The 21,678-nt window shown below is 30.3% G+C and overlaps 1 protein-coding gene across 2 annotated transcripts in view; it reads left to right on the top strand.

Moving 5' to 3' along the window:
* LOC148235384 (protein amalgam-like) overlaps positions 1-20,800 on the top strand; it is a 220,148-nt gene extending 199,348 nt beyond the window's left edge. The window contains exons 6-7 of one of the 2 annotated variants that reach the window (XM_088186943.1): positions 8,737-8,873; positions 20,583-20,800. In XM_088186943.1, the coding sequence (XP_088043069.1) occupies positions 8,737-8,873; positions 20,583-20,656 (211 nt within the window). In that variant the 3' untranslated portion in view covers positions 20,657-20,800. The remainder of the gene's footprint in view (positions 1-8,736; positions 8,874-20,582) is intronic. The other variant, XM_088186944.1, reaches the window with a different exon arrangement.
* The last annotated feature ends 878 nt before the right edge of the window (positions 20,801-21,678 follow it).

Genomic DNA, 21,678 nt, shown 5'->3' with positions numbered 1-21,678 from the left:
TGTCCCATTTTCTCAATCCTGCTCGCTATAATATTATTCCTACGATCTTAGTAGGAACATTTTGGCTAGATAAACTTCCACTCAAGATCTCGGAATCACATTTGAAAGCAAGTGGAGGTTCTTTGTACACGTAAACGACGCCTACGATATATCTTACAAGGTGCTCGGCTTTTTTATGAGGAACAAATATCAATTTGACGATCCGTCAGTTCACAGCATTCTTGATTTGGGATCTATAATTTTGAATCCCCAATTAACCAAATACTCCCTTCTAATGTAAATTATTTTAAAATGTTCCTGATTTACCTTTATTAAGAATATTATAATCTGTTATTGTATCCCAGCGCCTTTCTTTTGGTAGCGTTGTGGTATGATTCTCTCTATTTTCAAGGAATTTCAATTTTGAGTTCCAAAACGACTTCGAGAATCACGATTACGTCCATTTTTATGCCCATTAGAGCCAAAATATCCGCACTAGACGAGTCGCCATCCAATTCCTTAATACGCTGACATTATACATTGATCTGTTTAATGTCAGCTTTGAGGAGCTGGTCCGGTTCTTATCATTAAAAATTGTTTTAATTATATGAAATAAATTTTATATTACTTGTATAATATATTATTGAATATTATAATAATAACATGTGTTGTTTTTTAACAATGGTGACGCATTGGGGTACCCTGTTATATCACGATGATAATAATTTAATTTAAAAAAATTAAATAAATAACATATAGCATATCGAGCCAATTAAAAAGACCGGAATAACGTAGTTTGTAATTCCTAGAGAAGGCAATAGACTCGGGTCCCTGCAGGAAGCTCAAATTAATATTTATAAAAATGCGTTATCATTAAAAACTGACTTTAGCTGCAAAGTTGTATCTATTGATAGTTAATTGTGATTCATAATAGTTTATAATTAATTATATAGATGCCACCGAGTACCATACATTTAGTCTGGTGGTTAATACTTACTTGTAGGTATTGTTTATGTCTGATATTGATTGATACTGATTCACCCCGTTGTAGTGCATTGGACTTAAGACTGTCAGCTAATGGAAAAATAATATTTACGTACGAGGGCTTTTAATAATATAAACGTCGTGAATTTTCAGAATGTCATATAATTTTTACTTCAAATAATAATTATTAAATATTATGAATAAAATCTTTAAATATTATAGATAGAATTATTAAATATATATAAAATTAATGTATATATCATTTTGCTTATAAAATTATTTTATTAATTGTCGCCATCGAATATACGGAAAAATTAATGTAAATTATTAAGAGACGTATTATAATAAAAATATATTTGATAGGCAGTCTTTTTTAAATATTTTATAAGATCTTTGTGAATATTAAAGAGGAAATTAATCGCGTTCAATTATTTTTTGCCGACAAGGCATATTTAAATTGATTAGGGTGACCAAATGGAATTTTCGTATAATGTAATGTCTTTTTTTTTATAAATTAATTTTAACTATAATTTATATCTCTGATTTTATTTGTTATTTTTTGCATCTATTAATACTGATCTTAGTGTTTTATTTATATTGTTACTAAATAATTGAACAGTTTAACTATGATAAAAATTTTAATCCGAATTAAATTAAAAATAAATTTAAAAAAATATTTTATATTATTTTTTAATTACAACTCGAACCATTGTGACTTAACAGGATTTTTTAATGCGTCATTATGGGCATTATACATAAGTATATAAACAATAATTAACGCAAAATAGATGAGCACCATCCCACATCTTGTTATTAAGCGCTAATGTCCTTGCTACGATGGGCAAGAATAAGGGACGCGATCGCGACTCTTTCGTGCATTCTATAGCTTGCAACTGAAAGTCACAATTATTTCGCTGAAAATAATCACATAATCAAATGATTCTTAATATAAAAGTATCTCAAATAATAAATAAGCCATTTACGCTTTGGGAAAAGAACAGTGACAAATTGACAATGAACAGTGTTATCACCACGCTAGAGCGCTTTCAATATCGAAACACTATTGATATACATAAATATCATATGTAAAAGCAAATAAATGCATATACAATATTACATAATCAATTTTGTCTTCGTTCCTTCTTGTCTCATACTCCGAGAAATTTAATCTCAAATAGTTTGCGACCCTCGGTATAATTATCGCAATAGAGTTTGCTTTGTTAAATTTATGTCGTGTGTATGTTTTGCATGAGCACGCGTTCAAAATTAATTATATGGTATAATTCACTCGGGTGTGAATAGTAAAATTTAATCGAGCGCCTCATGGCGGTGAATAAAAATTAATTTCACAATGTTTGAGGAGCGCTTTCATGTTGTAGACGTGCCTGAGCTGAGCATGTTTGCAGTAGCTCAAGTGTGGTGTGTTAATTAACTGCAATATATATTTTTTAATTTATAAAATAGTAATCGAAATAAATAACAATAAAATATTTTATATCAATTTATTCTTCAATTATAAAGATCTCATATGATATGATCTGTTCAATTCACTTAATATTCTGTAAAAACTCAATATTTTTATTGCACTGTTTTGATTAAATTATGATAAAAAATACTATCTCGTATAAATCTTCTTCAGACCAAAAACGTATATTTTTTAAAACATGTTAAAGACACGTCAGGTAGTTTTGTTATCGTGACAGATATCAGGCGCGTATGGTGAGATACGTTTCCTTTCGCTCACTCGCGTGTTAAATGATGAAAGTGAGTGAGAGATAAGAGCGTGAGTTAAATGCGTTCCGCACGCCCATTTCTTCTCACTCACTCTCGTAATTTAGCACGCGAGCAAGCGAAAAGGATGTATCTTGGCATACGCGTCTAATAGATATCCATATAAAAATATGTTAATGTTAAATTTATACTTCTCGGATGATTATATCTACTCCTATTTTCTTAAAATTCATTAGGAAACATTTCAATAAAAAATATTTAACACATTAATATATATTTATTTGTAAGCTTTAGAATATTGTTAATATAAAATATTTTTTAATAGCAGAAAATCGTACATATCTATCAAGGTCAATAGAAAATAATATCAACTGGCTCCTGTTATATTTTTTTACCAATAACTAAGCGGTAATATTTAATATATTACCTGTTATCTGATTTGAACAATAATTTGGGATGCGCAGACTGATTATTAAAACTCATATCTAAATACTTATTTTACGTGATAATGGTTCGGTGGACCAACTAAATCTTTTCTTGCTGGCGACCGACTACGAAAAGCACAATAAAACGTCAGTTTTCGTTGCCTGTTTGTTCCCGTCATATTTGTATTTTGGCGTCAACTATTTTCTTATTACTGTGCTTAAAAAGGTGGTAGTTTTTAACCAAGGTCTTTTATGCACCTTTATTATTTTTCGAAATGCGAAACAGTAAGGCATTTCGAAAAACAACAGCAAAAAAAATGTTTTACGCCTTCGAAAACTTTTGTCAATAAAATGCTTAATGACGGTACCTAATATAACCGAAATTCACAGAATTTGTTCGTTGAGCAAAACAATATGTTGATAACCTCCATATTTATTATTGTTTAACGCTTACCTCAAAAATAGGCTGGCGTTACATTTTTTTTGTAAAGTACGTGCTACGTTTTTGTATTTGTCATTTCAAAGATTTTTTTGCAAATATAGTGATGAATTTATATGCAAATCCGTACAAAATAATCGCTAATCTTTATGTATATAAAATTCGTTTAAGACATTATATACAATAAATTCGATAAAACTATATAATTAAAATGTTCCATTTATTTTGCTGAATTAATTCTGGTGATTTTAAAAAGCTAAAATGACGTCTCTGATCAAAAAGTATATAATAATTAATTAAATACTCAATGGTATTGTAGCACCGTGTCTCCAATGGACGTATGTTATGGAATAGCGAGATGAGAAAGGATTAGAGTTTTTAATTAAATAATTGAATATTTGTTATTCGCCCGATTTTCGACTATATAAATATACGAATATTTGATAGAATATTTGTAAAATATTCGTTTATACTATATCAAATGAAATATCTTAGGTAGAATGAAACAATTTGTATACTTTTGTGAGAAACACAGGTAGTAGTTTTTTTTTCAATATACCCGAGTGACTAATGCCGCTCCAAAATCCATGGTTCTTTACGCGCCTAAATTCTGTTTCAAAATGTGAAACAAAGCAACGCGCTTTCTGAATAAATGCTTTTACGCCTTTGAAAATCATTTGTGAATCTAATGTTTTTTGGCAATGTCTACTATGACCGAAATTTACAGAATTCGTTCGTTGAACCAAATACAAAAAAAAATATTTTAAAATCACACACTTTATTACGGTTTAACGCTTATCTCATAAACAGATGTGCGTCGCAAATTTTTGTGAAATTCGTGTAAATTTATTTTTAGTAATTTAATTTATATGCAAATCCACATAAAACACGCCGATCTTTATATACTTCAAATTTGATCATCTACAATAAATTTGATAAAACTGTGTATTTAAAATGTTTCAATAATGTTTCTGAATTAATCTTAATTCTGGTAATATTTTGCACAAATTGGTTACATAAATTAATATCGGTAAAAAAATTACGAATATATTTGAATACTTCATCTATTTTTTATTTAATATTCAAACAGTTGAAACTACGAATAATTGAGAACCCTAGTTGTTATATTTCTTGATGACGCAGTACTTAATCTAAGTAAATAAATTTTATTCTAGATCTTTCTTCATCCGCGACACCCCTTTCATATTGTCTACTCAATTAACACATTTTTTAAAACAATAGATACAGTACATCTATAAAATAACTATAGAAAAGTTTATCCTTATAATATTATTGCAGAAAACTATCATTCTTTTTTAGTATCATTTGATAAAATAATGGACTGTGTATTACTTATGAACAATGCCAAAAAATATTTTAGTAAACAAATTTGTATCATGAAACTTTTCCTAAAAACACTAATAAAATCCAGGAAATATTACAAACATCAAATGGTAAATACGTGTGTATATTTTAAATAAAAATGGCCAAAACTATATACTAAAAGACTGAAATCACTACAGGAAATGTAGCAGTTTTCAGTGCACGTGAAAAATAATTAATTGCTATCCCATTTTGCTTAAAAATATATTTTGCTATTTTAAAATTTATTTTATATACTTGAGTTGATTAGCTAAGATGCTCAATGCTCAAATTTAAGCGTCAGCAATTAAATTTACAAGTAAAGTTAGAATTATACCGCCGTAAAGCTGGGGCAACTAGGGAGAGTTTGTGCAAAGCAAAACAAGTATCTTCACTAGATTCAGTTACATTATCGATCCTATGAAAACACTCTAAACTTGACGTGAATGAAGCATACTATAAAATATGATACAACTATAGACATTTTCTTTGTGTATACACTATTACTTTCAGAACAAAGAACAAGTATTTGCGGCATGAAGGCAACGCATCTCGTTGATCCCATAAAATTGGATCGTGCTTTTCAATTTAAAATATAATACTATTTTATGTAGATTCGTGCGGTAAAGAAAACCCAAATCATTTTAGAAGCAATCGTAAATTTCTAGGTTTGAAACATTTGTTTTCACCGAATAATGCGAGACTTAGAGGTATCATCAACGAGTATCAACAGTTCTAAAGTTTTTATGGAAATAAACCAAGGGAAAATATTTATTTTGCGTTAAAAGCGCCACAAATCAATCCATCAGATTCATAATTCGTGTTTTTCATAATATTTCTCAGTTGCTCATTCTATATTAAAATATAATTTATTATCAACTTAAGATATTCTTTATTAATTGTTAATGTATGTACATATGTCAGATAGACAAGTAATTGATGTGCAATGTTGCGTGCATTATCGATAACTTTGATTAAAATACAGACTGGCAAAATTTCACCGCTTGACTTGATACATAAATTGATTATATCCTAGTTCGAGTAATATGTTTTTAAATTATATTATAGCCAAACTAATGGATAAAATTAATCAACTGGTAACTTTTATTTTCTTCTCTTGCTCTATATATTTAAGCTACCACACATTAGTTCCTATTGTGCAAAAGAATTCTATACGATTAGAGGCGAATTTTAACTTAATCCCTTTCACTTCGCGACTAATGCCAGGTTCAATAGGCCTACTACTTCCATTATCCTTTTGTCTAATCCTTGGCGAATTCGTAGTGCCGAATCCCGTCGTCCTTGTCGAATCACGTAAAGTCTCATCGAAAATTTTGCTCCTCTCCTTCGAAAAGTAAAATTTCCATACAAACTGCCTAGGTGCGCACTTACCTTGATTTGGAAAAAATAAATATTTTATCGTCCATGCAAAGCGGACTTTTTTATCTCCTCCGACCAGAAGGGTTGAAAATTTATAGAGATTATGCGATATTACAAAGGGACGAGCGCACGCGGGGATAAATCAATAACTAGGGGGCTCGGTCAGCAACGTAAATAATAATAAATGAAACAATAAATACACGACGATGCTCGAAACATGAGCTGCGAAACGTGAGATGAAAAGGAGAGCTAAAGTATTTTTTTGAAGGGGAGCATTATTAACAATTCAATTACATCTTCTACAATAATATATATTATAGTTTTACTCTTAAGCGAAATTAATTTCAAATAAGTATTTTTACCGATATAAATTTACCTCACATTTTACAATATTTTTCAAATGAGCTATAAAACTGACCCTCACTTGAGAGACCTTTTTCATTGCTATCCCATTTTATGTATTTTTTTATTAATTTTTATAATAAAAATAATAATTAATAATGACATTCGATTCACAACGTATGTTATATATTTGGGTAAAAATAAGTCAATAAATTACTAAGAATAAATATATAAAATAATACAATAAATTTATTATATGTTATTTTTGATTTTGGTGAAATAAAAACTATTTAACATTAAAATTCTTTCTAAGAACAATGCAATAAATCTGCGTTTCGCAAACATTTAATTTATTTTTTGCGGGTCACTTTTATAGATATACAACAAAATATGGTTTACAAATAATAATAATAAAACCCTGATAAAAACAGAGCCTTGCAAAGGTGCTTTATTGCTTTAGGCAATATCTAAATTCGCCCGCCTCCTAATGAATTTCATTTTATAATAATTAGTACCAATTTATAAAAATATAAATAAACCTAATTAAAAACATATAATTTCTGTTAGTATATCTATCTTGTACTTACATTTATATATAACTCCAATTAAAATTTCAATGATGGTAATTATTTGACAAAAGTAATATATCACAATTACAGCGAAAAAGCTTAAATTATTTCAATTGATAAAATACAAATTTTACATAATTACCATAATTAGGATATACTACGCCATTTAATTATTATAAAGAGTTAATAATAACACATTACGGTAATGATCCATTAAATTTATAAACTCGATTCGCTATTTTAACCAAGTTGATGTGTATTATACATATATTTAATACATATAATATAACATATAATGAAATCGTAAAGTATTTTATAACTAAAAAATTGTATAATATTTAAAATATTTTTAAATCAAATTATATAATTGTTACAATTAATAATTAATGAGAAATATTTTAGCCTGACTGTATATTACTTTATCTCTAAAAACATAGAAATTAAGTTTAGTCAACAACTGATATATTACACTAGGAATAATATTTTATTATTTTTTTATAACATATGTGACAGTTTATCATAGAAGAAGAGACGCAGAAGAGAGACGCCACGGAGTCACAGCAGCAGAGACAAACCAAAACACATCAGGATATCGTCCAGCATCATCATGAGAACACAGCACTACATATTCCAGCTGCTCCACAAAATCACAGCCGACAATAATACAACGCAACATTCCAGCAAAAACTCTCCCACGTCTAAAACTTGCTATTTTAACTCCACAGACTGATAACAGCATCTACATTTCTTTATATATATATATATATATATATTTATATATATATATATATATATATATATATATATATATATATATATATATATATATATATATATATATATATATATATATATATATATATATGGTAATATAAGTTTATAAATTAAACTGTTTTTCCGGCTTATATTTGGCTGCAAAGTCACACTCCTTCGCTCTCAAAACCTGAAATTATTATTTCGTTACCGACTTACTATGTTTATTTATACTTTTATATAAGTAAAAAATATATAATAATTTTAGAAAATAAAATTGTATATTATTGAATTAAACTAAGTAAAATAACAATAATCTTGGTTAAGATAGCATATATCGTATTATTTTTTAATATAATTGTAATTTGAGTGAACATATATATGGTTGATTGCGTCTTCAAACGTTTTTTGCTCTCATTTTCTTGATTGGTTAGACAAATTCCAAGAAAAACTAGCAAAGTCGATCGGTCATCAGCTCAATCGTGAAAATGCCGAAACTTGTGTCTGCAATGAAAAAATAAAACCGATATTAGAGTTTATTTTTTTTGTACACATAATCTCATTTGTGCCTAGTAAATATTATGTACTTATTTTACATTTAAAAATGGTTATTATATTATGTACGATTTAATGATGTAGCGTTTTAATATCCACATAAGAGACGTTATTATCAAATCTTGTTTATGCTCTTCGCCCACTCGTATCGCATAATAAGTCAAACCCCTGACGTATCACATAATCTGCTAAAGTGGTGCTATTCTTTGTGTTCCAGCGTTAAAACAGAGGTTCTCAACAGCGGAGCGCTATCTCGTTTGTACATAGCGAACGCCGCGAGGAGAGATTCGGGAAATTACACTTGCGCTCTGGAGGACGTCTCGGCAACCACGGTGTCGGTGCACGTGCTGAGAGGTTGTATTAATATCACTATAACCATAAACCATGTACGTTTGACATCAACGCGGTAGTTGCTCTCCGAGCTAACAGCATGCATCATATTGAACAGACAAGATAAAGGACACAAAAGATGTCATATAATACATCAGATTATTAACAACTTTAGTCATCTTAAATTGAATAGATTTTACAATGTGTCCCACATTTTATGCAGTCATATAGTTTCATTTCAATTTAATTATGTGTTTTGGGAAATATTACATAAGACGAAAATGCACCGTCTCACACCACAGCACGCGCGAAGATTTTTTAATTTATAGCATATTATTTTTAATAATTATTACTCAGCACTGTTAATACACCCATACCTCGCTTTACGGCCTAGATACGTTCCACGAAACTTGGCCGCAAAGCGAAAAGCCGTATAACGAATAAATTATTCCAATACAAATTCATACAAATTCAATGGGATCGGTTCCAAATTTGTTAAATATGTAACATGGTTTATCATTTAAAATGCATTTTATCTTTTTATTTCATTTAAATCAAAAATACATACATAACAAGTACATACATTTGTACATAAAATAATAACAGACTCCAAAAACCAACAATAATCCATAAACAAAAATGAAACAACTTCATGTTACATTAAATATGTGTATGAATACATACATGATTTTTTTTAAAATGGCTTTAATCTGAAGACGATCAAGAAATGGTAACCTGCAGATCACTGTCGTTCTTATTTTTCGCTGGTAAGGATGGGCCTGGCTTAAAAAAATTGTCCAACGTTATTTGTCTTGCCTTTTTGTCTCTTTCGTTCTTCAGTGATTAATAACAGCTAATGGCCGAGTTAATTCCTCGAGAAACTTTAGCGCTACGTTCGACGTCAGGATCGTTTTCAAGGATAATGTTTATTCCTTGTTCGAAATAGGAAAAAGCTTTTGACAATTTTTTTGATGTTAGCTGTTTGGATACAACAGGCTCTGTCTCTTCATCAAATGCCGATTCTGCTTGCAACTGAATGAGTTCCTTATATGAAAGGGGTTCCCTATCAGCTTCAAGTAGATCAAGCACATCACGTTCGTTCAAACCTTCAAAGCCGAGATCATGTGCTAGATCCAAAATGTTTTGCCTAATTTCAGAAAGGCAATTAACTTCTGCATCAGTACTTTTTACACATTCTGGCCATATTTTTTTCCAAACATGGTTCATTGTTGTTAATTTTAATTCCTTCCATGATTCACTTCCTTGATGTTATAGTTTTTCCAAAATGTTTTAATTGAAGATTTACCATCGGTTTCCCTTATAAGTTGTCGGAAAGTTCGGCGTAGGTAATATGCCTTAAAAGTGGCTATTGCCCCCTGATCCATTGGTTGGATCAGAGCTGTTGTATTTTTCGGAAGGTACTCAATCATGACATCTTCAGATAGTTCGGATAAATTAGTAGGATGCCCTGGTGCATTATCCAAAATTAGCAAAGCCTTGTTGCTTAAGTTATTGTCTCGCAAATATTTTTTCACTTCTGTGCAAAAGTGATTTTTGAACCAATCCTCTAAAGTAGCTTTAGTCATCCAAGCTTTCTTGTTGGATCTCCATATGACGGGTAATTCATTTTTACTTAGTCCTTTAAGAGGCCTTGGATTTTTGGACAAATATATTAAAAGTGGTTTTAGCTTAAAATTACCCGCGGCATTTGCACCAAGTAGCAAATTTAATCGTTTTTTAGACACCTTATAACCAGGCGCAGATTTTTCGGTTTTTGAAATGTACGTGCAATCAGGCATTCGCTTCCAAAAAATCCCTGTTTCGTCTACGTTAAACATTTGTTCAGGTTTATGACCACCTCTTTCAATAATTCCCTTTAAAATGTTGGAATATTCCTTAGATGCGGCCTCATCGGCGCTAGCTGTTTCACCTTTCATTTTAAAATTATGCAAATTAAATTTATTTTTAAATTTTTTTTAAAATTGACATCGAAAAAAAGTTTTTTTGCCGTTATAACGAAACATTTTAGGCCGTAAATCGAAAACGTGCCTTAATTGAAGAGGGCCGTTATAGCGAAAGGCCGTATAAAGAGCGGCCGTATAGCGAGGTATGGGTGTATAGTATATTGTTTGTGAGGAATAAGTGCTTGTGAAAAGGAGTTAAGGCATTTTGAGTCATAGTGCGTGCTTTGTATGTCTTACTGTAAACAACAATAATCTATTTAATATGAGATTAAACAATAATTTATTTACTTAAAATAGCTCTACAACACATTTTGAAGATAATTGAGCATAAGCTTAATAAATAAGCCTGGGACTAAATTAATTTTATAAGCGATTCAAACAACGGTGACAAGACAGTGATAAATTAATATAGTTGTAAGGATATTAATGATTTTAGTAGTATCGCAAGAAAACGTATGTATATTTACAATACAAAATGTGTTTATTTTTTTAAATACACACACAATGAAAATCCATTAATTAAATTTAATGCTAGACATTGATGTTTTACAAATAATCAATATGATTTAATTAAATTTAAAAGGCCATTTATAACATATTTTTAAATCAATATTTTATTTCATTTACATACAAAATGTTTTTATCTGAAATGTGCAGATCATTTCTCGCTACTTTAACTTATTTTTGAGGAATTTCCGAACGTTTTCGAGAATCACGATCGTGTCCTCTTAGACTAGAACTCGCCTATGACTGTTTCCATCCGACTCCTTAATACGCTAGCATTGCACATTTATATGTTTAATGTCAGCTACGAGGAGCTGGTCCAATTCATACCATACTATATTATATTTTTAGCTATAAACAATTCATAAGCGCAGCGTTATGAAATATCATAAATATAAACTAGTTTTTGCCTATATGATGTCGGTTAATTTTTATATATATATTACATATTTTCTAGCGACTTTTGCAAACTTAAATAAAGAAAACCTCAGACATGAACTTGAACTTTGGTTAACCGCCCACTGTTATAATAAAACAACTTATGTATCTAACAAATATTGTAAATCATAATATGCTTCGTGTTTAAAGCCTTTATTTTAATATCTCGACAACCTTCTTAATTCGTGGCTGTTGTTTTAAAGTTTCAAAACTATTTTACGTATATATTAATATTTTTGACAATTAATTATGATTCCAATTAACTTGTTAAATTTATTAAATGCTTGTAATAATATTTTTTTTAAAACGGATCTGGAAGTCGAATAAATTTTATTGAAAAAAAAACAGATATAAGAAAAATATTATTTTATCCCTGCGGTAACCGAATCGTACTTTCTTTTCATTGTTATAAAAACAATAAATTTCAATCAGTTCCTTTTATATTCATTGCTATAAAACATTGAAATATACCGTATTTTAAAATAATAACAAACTTATTATTTTTAATAATTTAACTTAAATATATTTCAGATATAAATGTAGATATAAAATAATAATGCATTGGATTCTCCATAAATTTTCTTTGGTTTAATGAAACAATTGGCAACTTCTAATGAATTGTTAATTAAACATAATACGGCCAGAAATTAGTAATTTTACTAACATAATAGAAGTTGGTCGTATAATAAATTCATTGCTTGAAATTCACAATTGTGCTAAAAAGTATATAATCTATACATATATATTAGATTTAGATTTAGATGGAAAATAATTCGTTGATATTCTATATTTTATATGTGATTATTTTCCTATAAGGTTCCGTTATTCAATATTATTTTAATAATTATGATGCATAGCTAATTTATAAATATATTATAACAATATAATTTCTATACCAATTTATACATAAAAAATATCATTATGTAAAAAATAAATATTATTTATTCAGCATTTTTTATAATTTATTTACTTTAAAATTTTATAATTAAAATCTCAAGTGCAAGACCAATTTTATGTTTAATATGCATCGCCTAATATAGTTGTGTTAGTGTTTAAGGGGCTTAATCCAGGGTAATTCAGTGATGCTTGGCACTCTTTTCGGTAGATATGTGTACCGACTCTCACCATTGTTCACTATTTTAATGCAAGTGCTTTGAAACTGTTAATGGAGTGGAAATTTATGTCCGTTTGTGTACGCAATATCAAAAAATAACTTGTTTTAAGAAATATTAAAGGGACACGAATTGGTTTAATTTTATTAAGTCTACTGCGACTAGTTTCACTACAATGATTACTAGAAATCCCAACAATCGCAAACATTTAATACATTTAATTAGATTATCAGTAAGTGTAGGCATATTTAGGATGCAAAATATTTTTAGATTAACTAGTATTATAAACATATACATTAAAAATACTACAAAATCATGCATATAGTGATACCTAAAATTTATAACAAAAATATATAGGAAAAGCGGAAAGTAATGATAATTTTTTTTCACATACAAAAAATTTACAAAAAAAAATATATATACAATTTTAATAAGTAAAATAATTTCCATTGTTTTCTATTACTTTTCTCCAACGATCAGGCAGCTTTTCAATCCCTTTCTTATGGAACTCTGCAGGTTTTTCGTTAAAGAATGATTCTATGTGATTTTCGAAATTGTTAAATGAATTAAAATTTTTATTTTTAAGGGAATGTCCTAAAGATATGGTAGTCAGAGGGTGCGATATCGGGGGAATATGGGGGATGCTGTAAAACTTCAAAATCAAGCTCCCTGATTTTTTCACCGCGTGTGGTCTGGCATTGTCGTGCTGCAAAATTCGCCTTTGATTGTTGACCAAAACTGAACGTTTTTTCAACAGCTCCGAGTTCATTCTGACTAATTGACCATACTGCGGTAATTGTTTGCTCAGGTTTTAATAACTCGTAATGGATGACGCCAATCACGTCCCACTAAACACAAAGAAGGACCTTTTAAGGTCAATGAGGGCTTAGTGGTAGATATGGGTACTTCGTTTTTAGAAAGCCATTGATTTTTTTCTTTGGATTGTTGTATAGGATCCACTTCTCATCGCTTGTAACGATCCTTCTCAGAAATGATGCCGTTTCGTGCCTAGACAATAGCGACGAATAGATGGTAATTCGCTGCTCAATGGCCGTTTGTGAAAGTTCGTGCGGTACCCAAATTCCTTGCCTGTGTTTCTTTCCAATGCGCTTGAGATGGTCTTTAACGGTCAATTCTTTGATGGTTTTTCGGGGATCCGCTTCCACTGCTGATTTTAACACCTCATCGTCTAATTTTGTAGGTCTTCCCGATTTAGATGCATTTTTCAACCCCTATCACCACTTTTAAATTTTCTAAACCACCTGTGACAATTTTGAAGATGCAATACATCTCCATAAATTTCACAGATGATCTGAGTAGCTTCTTTTGCTTTCTTTCCTTGATCGAACAAAAATAGCATATAATAACGCAAATGGATCTCCTTGATTTCTGGCCTTGACTTTTTTTTCTGTATGGTAAAAAAAAACTTTCTGAGTATTAACAAAAGTAGACTAACAGCGCTACAAAATAAGATCAAATCTTACGTGTCAACTCGACGACAGCCGGCGGCAAACTAATTTCAAAATCGTCCCTTATTATCATTACTTTCCGCTTTTCCAATATTTATGCTTTAAGTACTTATTTATTAAAAAAAATTGGATTATTTTCCATTTTATGCAATTTAAACATTTAATATATCTTTAGAGACAACCCTACTATTGCCCTCTCTTCTCCCACTTATGAAAAGCTGCAGTCTACTACGACTATACTGCAAAGTCAGGGCTGCCACTTGTGTTTAAATATTACCCAACAATTAAAATCTGACCGTTCTCAAGTTCTTCGGCAACAATTTGTCTGACAAACTCCTCCGGTTAAGTTTTAAACTATCATCTTGCAAAACTTGCGCCGATCGTCCAATTAAACTAGCCGCGAACCCGAAAGTATACATAATACAAAGGGCTTTGTGTGTATCTATATATATATATATATATATATGTGTATATTATATGTACGTACGTACAGACCTCATGGGAAATATTAAATTTGTATCAGAGCTTGTGTAGAGCGTTTGATAAATGATTTCTCTCAGGTCCTTTATTGTGTTTGGGAATAAAAGATTCCCAGGAATGGTTATGCGAAGGCTTGAAATAAACTCGGACCATGTTTGAAGAGTTGCTTTACGGTTAAAAGTAAGGTAAAGGTACACACTTAGAATCGACTGGGAAAAATCTCATTTCGTCTCGAGCGTGCTAATTCGCAGCAATGTTCTTTTTAGCGTATCTTACTCATTATTTTTTTTTTTAATTTTACTACACTACTTAAAATTTCCTTTTCATTCAAACAGAGCTTTATACAAAAGCTAATAATATAACATAGTATTGCTCTTCATAACAGATTTATATTTTAATTGCGACCTTTTTTGTATGACCTGCACGTCAAGGTAACCCTTATTGTTAAAAATCTAATTATTTTTAAGCCCTCTGAAAAATAAGCCACTTAGTGAATAATATATATTATCCTCTAGAGTACACATGATATTATTCTCTATATAACGTATAAATTAAATTTACATATTTTGTGCCAGTCTATGTAGAATAAAGTATTTATAGACACATTATTATTGATACTATTTAACGACAAATATTTCTGGGTATTGCTGTTTTTATATATATTTGATCAAAAAGGGTTATCACGTGCGATTGGGAGCAATATAAAGTATTCCTTGCGGTGGTTGATTAGTAGTATAATCCTGTTATTGATATGATAGATACCTCTTAAAAAAAACGCAAGCCACTCTGGTCTCTGATTTACCAGAATTTTAAATATTGCTTCAATATTTTATTTATTTATGCTTGCACTAGTCACTGTATGCATTCATAAGACATTTGAAAAAACAAAAATTCACATAATGTCAGGACCACCGTAATTGTTGTTTTAAAAATAGTGGTCATAGAGAATTTGTGTCCCTCTAATTACTTTAGAATCGAAGTTTTTCTCGGCTTAGCAAAAATAACATTTATTTCCATCAACGGTATACATTACTACTTCTGAAGCAATTGCACCGTTGGATCTTACTTTAACAAAAAAAATCAAAAGATAACTACCTTATCGAATGTAACGATTTCTAATAAACTATAACAACGTTACGTACGCCAAGGAGTCAGATAAAAATAATCTGGTTTCACCCCCAAATCATCGGCATTGTTTAAAGTATCGAGGAGTAGAAAAGACACAAGGCAGAACACTGCAGTATTTTTTTCAGAGCAAAATTTCATTAAAGATTTTCCTCTCAGAAGTTCGACACAAAACACTTTGTCTCCTAAAATAACAAAAATGTTAAACTTGCACCAAGCAAATAGATTGAATCGAATGAGACAACCCTTAAAATATTGCGTCAAATAATGTGAGAGCAATGAAATTTTTTTTTTGCTACAATAAACAATGCCAGTTGGCAGTACGTTTATTTTACTCAATTTTTCTTATTGATTGAGTGTTTAACTTGAAAGTATTAACTGCTCGTTAATAATTTTATTCTATAAGTTTTTTTTTAATATTTTACTAAACACTTATAAGAGCCAGAAGAAGAAAATATTTTATTAAAATATCGGGTAACGAAAATTAAATTATAATACTTTTATACAATAGTTAATTTTTCAACATAGCAAACATATATTATATAATTTTCTTATTCCGTCACAATCAATATTACATGGAAATGTAAACGTTAGTTCAAGTGTGTAAGCGAATTAAACGGTGTACTTTAGTCCTATGTACACATGTTCAAATAAGTAGATGATAAAGCCTTTAGTTGAAAATATTGCATTCTCCTTTGTTCCTTCTAGGAGTACAAATTCAAAGCCAATAGATTTATAGTAAGGTTATCTCAAAAACGAATTATATCATAATAACTAACCAAAACTATCTAACTGGATAAAATCCGTGCAGAAATTCAAAGGCTTTTCCAAAATTTACGTCTGCCATTTGAAGAGTACAATCGTTAGTTCGGTTGACATTTTAACAATATATTTTTTCCACATATGTTCTTCGATATTTATGATCACTTATTAATTTTTAAAATTTAATTCAATATCATTAATAGGCATTGTAGTGATAATTGTTAATATTTATTTTAATCTCATCCATTTTTAGCTTATATTATACTTATACATAATATGAAAATCTATTATTATTCATTCGATTCTCTTTTGTATTGTATTTTTCGTTTGTCAGCTGTCAATGTTTTACTTGTAATATCACAGAACTATTTTTTTATTAAATAATTTTCTTCACGTCGAACATTAATAATGAAAATAACATTATACGCATCTTTATTGCGATTAATTCATTTTTTTAGCTCTTTTTCGTTTCGCGCGTACACGCACTGACATCGCAGATCTTCCGACAATAAATCATCTGTCTTTATCTCCCACCGCCCATTGTATTGCTGGAAGGAAAGTCTTTTCTATTTTATTGTTCCAACATTTTTTTTTAGCTACTATTATTTAATATCTTTGGTGATGTAATAGAAGGTCCCATAATAATTTGAGTGCTTTTAATATCGAGTTCAGAACCACATTTACTTAATATATTTTCAATAAATAATTGTTTATATATTATATACTAATCATAAAAAATTGCAATGTATAAAAAGTTTATAAAAAACTTTGATTAAAAAAATGAGAGGTTATTTATAAATATAAAAAAATATATAATAAGCGTTCTAATTTCCCGGAATTGTCCTCCATATGGATTTATCCTGGGCTTTAAAGCGATATTTGCTGATGACATGCACTAGAAAGTCGCAGAACTTATCTTACCCGCAGGCTTATTAAATATTAACCACTTTGCAAGCTTAAAATGTCGTATACGGTATAATGTCCGGCTCTCGTGCGGCAATGTATTTTGATATATTTGACGGCTTCAAGCTCTCAATGCAAAGCATATCAGGTTGTCCCATAAGTCTTTACGTTTTTTAAAGTGCTGGTTAAATGAGCTAAAAATTATAAGTTATAATCCTTTTACTAAATTATATATTCTCGAATTTTTCCTACAATTATTCTCCACAAGTTAATCATTTTTTTATATCTGATTCGAAAAATAATGTATTTTTGGAAGTGTAGCGACCACACACAGATGACCACGTTCCAAAGCGTCATTGTCTCAAACCCTAAGACCTGACAAAAACGATCATTTATTAACAACATAATAGCGTAAAGGATTTGGGAACATATAGTAAATATTCTCCGTTATTAAGAGAATTCCTTTGTGACCACATCCGTGACATTTCTGAAAATCCAATACGACCTTGGATGAACGAACGTCGCTTTCTAAAGGCGTAGACTTATTTCGCCGTTCTACGAAGCAACTGTAGCGATTGGCTGGAAGATCACTGCATAAATGCGATTGGCAAGCAAGTCTTATAGCCCTGGATATATAAGCTCGGACTCTGATGAGGAGAGGAAGACAGTCGAAAAGTGAAACAGTCAGGAGACATGAAGTCAGCGTCAGTAGCAGCCACTCGAAGAGACCAGCAGACGCTTCCCACCGAGACGACCTGGAATTCCTGAACGACCGTCGCCGCAAGAGGAACTAACTCTTGACACTCAATCACTGCAGACAGCCACAAGAACTCTGAGTATAATCCACGGGCATCATCACTTATATCAGCTTCACCACCGCTTGGAGGAAACGTCTCGCCGATAATCGTCTGTAACACGCATGTAAATATTGCAATAAAAAGTCTTACTAGATTCCATATTGAGTCTTATTGGCCACGAGGTCAATCACCCCTATAGCCTCAATTCCTAAAAAAGCAATAAATACTTTAATGTCGTTTATTATATCGGTTTATATAAAATATTTTATTTCACCTAAAAACTCTTACAGGGATCTAAGTAGATAAAAGTCGTTTGGAGCAATGTCTGAAGAATACAGTTTTTTTGGATACATGAGCGCGAGTGTTATCGTGGTGTAAAATTACATTTTTTTAATTTATAAGAGACGATCTTTTTTATGGTCTGAGTCACTTTTAAACGAATGTGTCTGTCGAAATTGTCTGCCTATAATCCAATAACTCATAATGAAGTATGCCCTTCATATCTCACCAAATGCATAACATTATCTTATTGGAGTGCAATTATGTTCTCGAGGTTGAAATTGCGATATCACTTCACTGCAAAATTCACTTCGGCAGATTTTTCTCAAACGACTTATGAGATACCCATATTTTTCAAATTAACACCTTTCCTAATTTTTAAATATCTGTTAACTGATGTAAACGACACATTGAGCTGTTTTGCTAGCTATCGATAATCTCGAACCCGTTTTGATGACAGCCCTAATATCCTTACTAACAACCCCTAAGGTCTACCCGCCTTTACGTAGATAATTTATTGTCAAAATTCATGGAACAGAAATTTTAAAACTACATTTAGGACCCTGTCCATTGCATCATAGATATTTTTAACTGTTATTTTCGCATTATGACCAAGTTGAAACTCATAAAGCATTTTTGAATTAGGGCTGAAAATATCGACATTAAATATATCCCATTACTAAATAGCATCATGAATGCGTTTACTGTTAATTTTTAAAAACTTATACATTTTTGCAAGTGTAAGAAAAAAACGCAGAGACTTATAAGGCAACCTTATCTAATAAATTGTTATAGGAGCGCCGCCGAATATCACCAAAAATCTTTCTCGGAACTCCCCTCAAAAGCTTGCAGTTTATGGCTTTTATAGATATAATATCTCATACATTGTTTATATTTATATTCAATAAAAATATTCGATATTCTAGGGATATTTTTTGAGTATGGTAGCTAAGACTACGCCAAACTGGCGCTGGAGATTTTTCATCCGCCCCTTTATATTTACTTCACGAAGTAATCACTAACAAAAAGGACTTACTATTAGTGTTGCTCAAACAACTTAGCTGGCTGCGTGTATATAGTGATCAATACAACCATTTCCATTGAGACTTGAAAGATAAATAAAAGTTTAATTGGAAAAGGATTCACTTACACGAATAACTGCAAAACAAATCGCATTAAAATTAGACAACTTTAAATTAATTTCTGAACCAGAAAATTGCTTCAATCAAAGAACACGGATGTGATATAGTATATTTATTCCATTATCAGTTTTATGCTGCGTCTCTTTTAGCATAAGTTAATACTTTCATACATGAGACGAGAATCTGTTTAAAGCGGGAGACGAGGACGAAACTTATTTTGTAATGTTGCGATTTTATTTATCTACGCTCATCTGCTGTCTATTTTTCATAACTATTTAGAGCAAGAATCTACTTTATCACTTTGATTTTTTTAACTAATAAAAAATCGAATAACACTAATCACACGTTTTACTATAAAACGATTTTAAATTCATGTCAGTTTTTCTTTCAAAGCCAAAAAATTTTATAGGACTATAATTCTAATAAGTATTTTGAAAAATATATAGCTAACTCGGATTTGCACTATTTATTAGAATCTGATAATTAGATGATTAAAACATTGATTTAATAAATAATAATAAATCAAATAAGTAAGTGACGCCATTGCCCTTAACCAACTAAGATTTGGCAACGTTCCATATTTATATAATAAATACTTGATCCGTTTATATGATATTATTCAATTTTCATGCGATAAATCAATATGATCTGAAAAAATGTCATATTTTACCAATTCGGTCCAGTGCGACAGCAGGACGCGTGATGTCGACATGACATGGCTATCATAGTATTAATTGTTTTTTCCCGTATGTCCGCAGGTGAAAATCCGCTAGCCATGCAGAGGGGGGCAGGCCATTGTCTTCAACCTTCCGTCGTGTCCATCATCAGCTGACAATTAATCCTGATCGTCGCGCTGGCGTCAGCTACTGCTGTCGGTGTATGATCGCCGGGGCGGTTTGATCGAAAAGGACAATACAGAACATAAATCACCCATTCGGTGTTTTATTGTGTAAAAAAAATATAATAAAATAAAAAGACGCCGTATGTGAAGAGAATGAATATTTTTTGTGCATGCAACACTGGCGCGCGTGGACAAAAGCGACGACTGTTCGGCCATGACCCGCCCAAAAGGGGAGAGTGAATTAAATTAAAAATATTAATAAATGTATAAACCAGTGTATTATATTATGATATATATAATATTAAATGTGATTTGGTAATGATAAAATCTTAATATGAATTAAGGAATTTTGGATGTTGAAGTGTTTATCAATCGCTATGATTGCAAAAACGAAAGGAGCTAGTGTGCCATACTTACCAGTACCTGCGCAAGCTACCTCCTTTAGTTTATGCTACCTTATGATCAACACTAGGATATGCTATCCTGTCCCTGGAACATACGCCCTCGCCTTCATAGGTTGAGTTACTACAATAAAAAAAATTAAATGTTTTTTGATATGAAAATTTTATGAAAGATTTTTTTTTTAGTATTTCACCATTCAGTGACATATTTCACATTAGATTCTCAATTTTATTTATTTATTTAAAATCTGACCATTCTATGTTCCTAATAGCTTTGATGGTGTTCTTTTTATTTTTTAAATAAAGTCAGGTAATATTTGGGCTTTTTCCCCCAAAAATATATTATTTATGTAAATATTATATGTATATACATATGTAAATAAACATGTAATTATTTATGATTTTTTATTATTTTATATAGGAAAAAACGCCAAAGTGCTATCTATCTACATGTGTGTAAAATATTATGCTAAAATTATAAATAGATATATTCAGCAAAAAATTATATGTGTTATAGAACTAAATTATTTTTACAAGTTCTGTTTGTGCCATAAATATTTTAACTTGTATAATAAACTAAACATGTGTTAAAGTGCTTCAATGTGTGAAAAT

The sequence above is a fragment of the Plectrocnemia conspersa genome, unplaced genomic scaffold, assembly GCF_051122295.1.
Source record: "Plectrocnemia conspersa isolate PC_06_02 unplaced genomic scaffold, ASM5112229v1 ptg000005l, whole genome shotgun sequence".
Taxonomy (NCBI): domain Eukaryota; kingdom Metazoa; phylum Arthropoda; class Insecta; order Trichoptera; family Polycentropodidae; genus Plectrocnemia; species Plectrocnemia conspersa.
The sequence above is the reverse complement of the archived record's forward strand: the minus strand, read 5'-3'. Positions and strand labels throughout refer to the sequence as shown.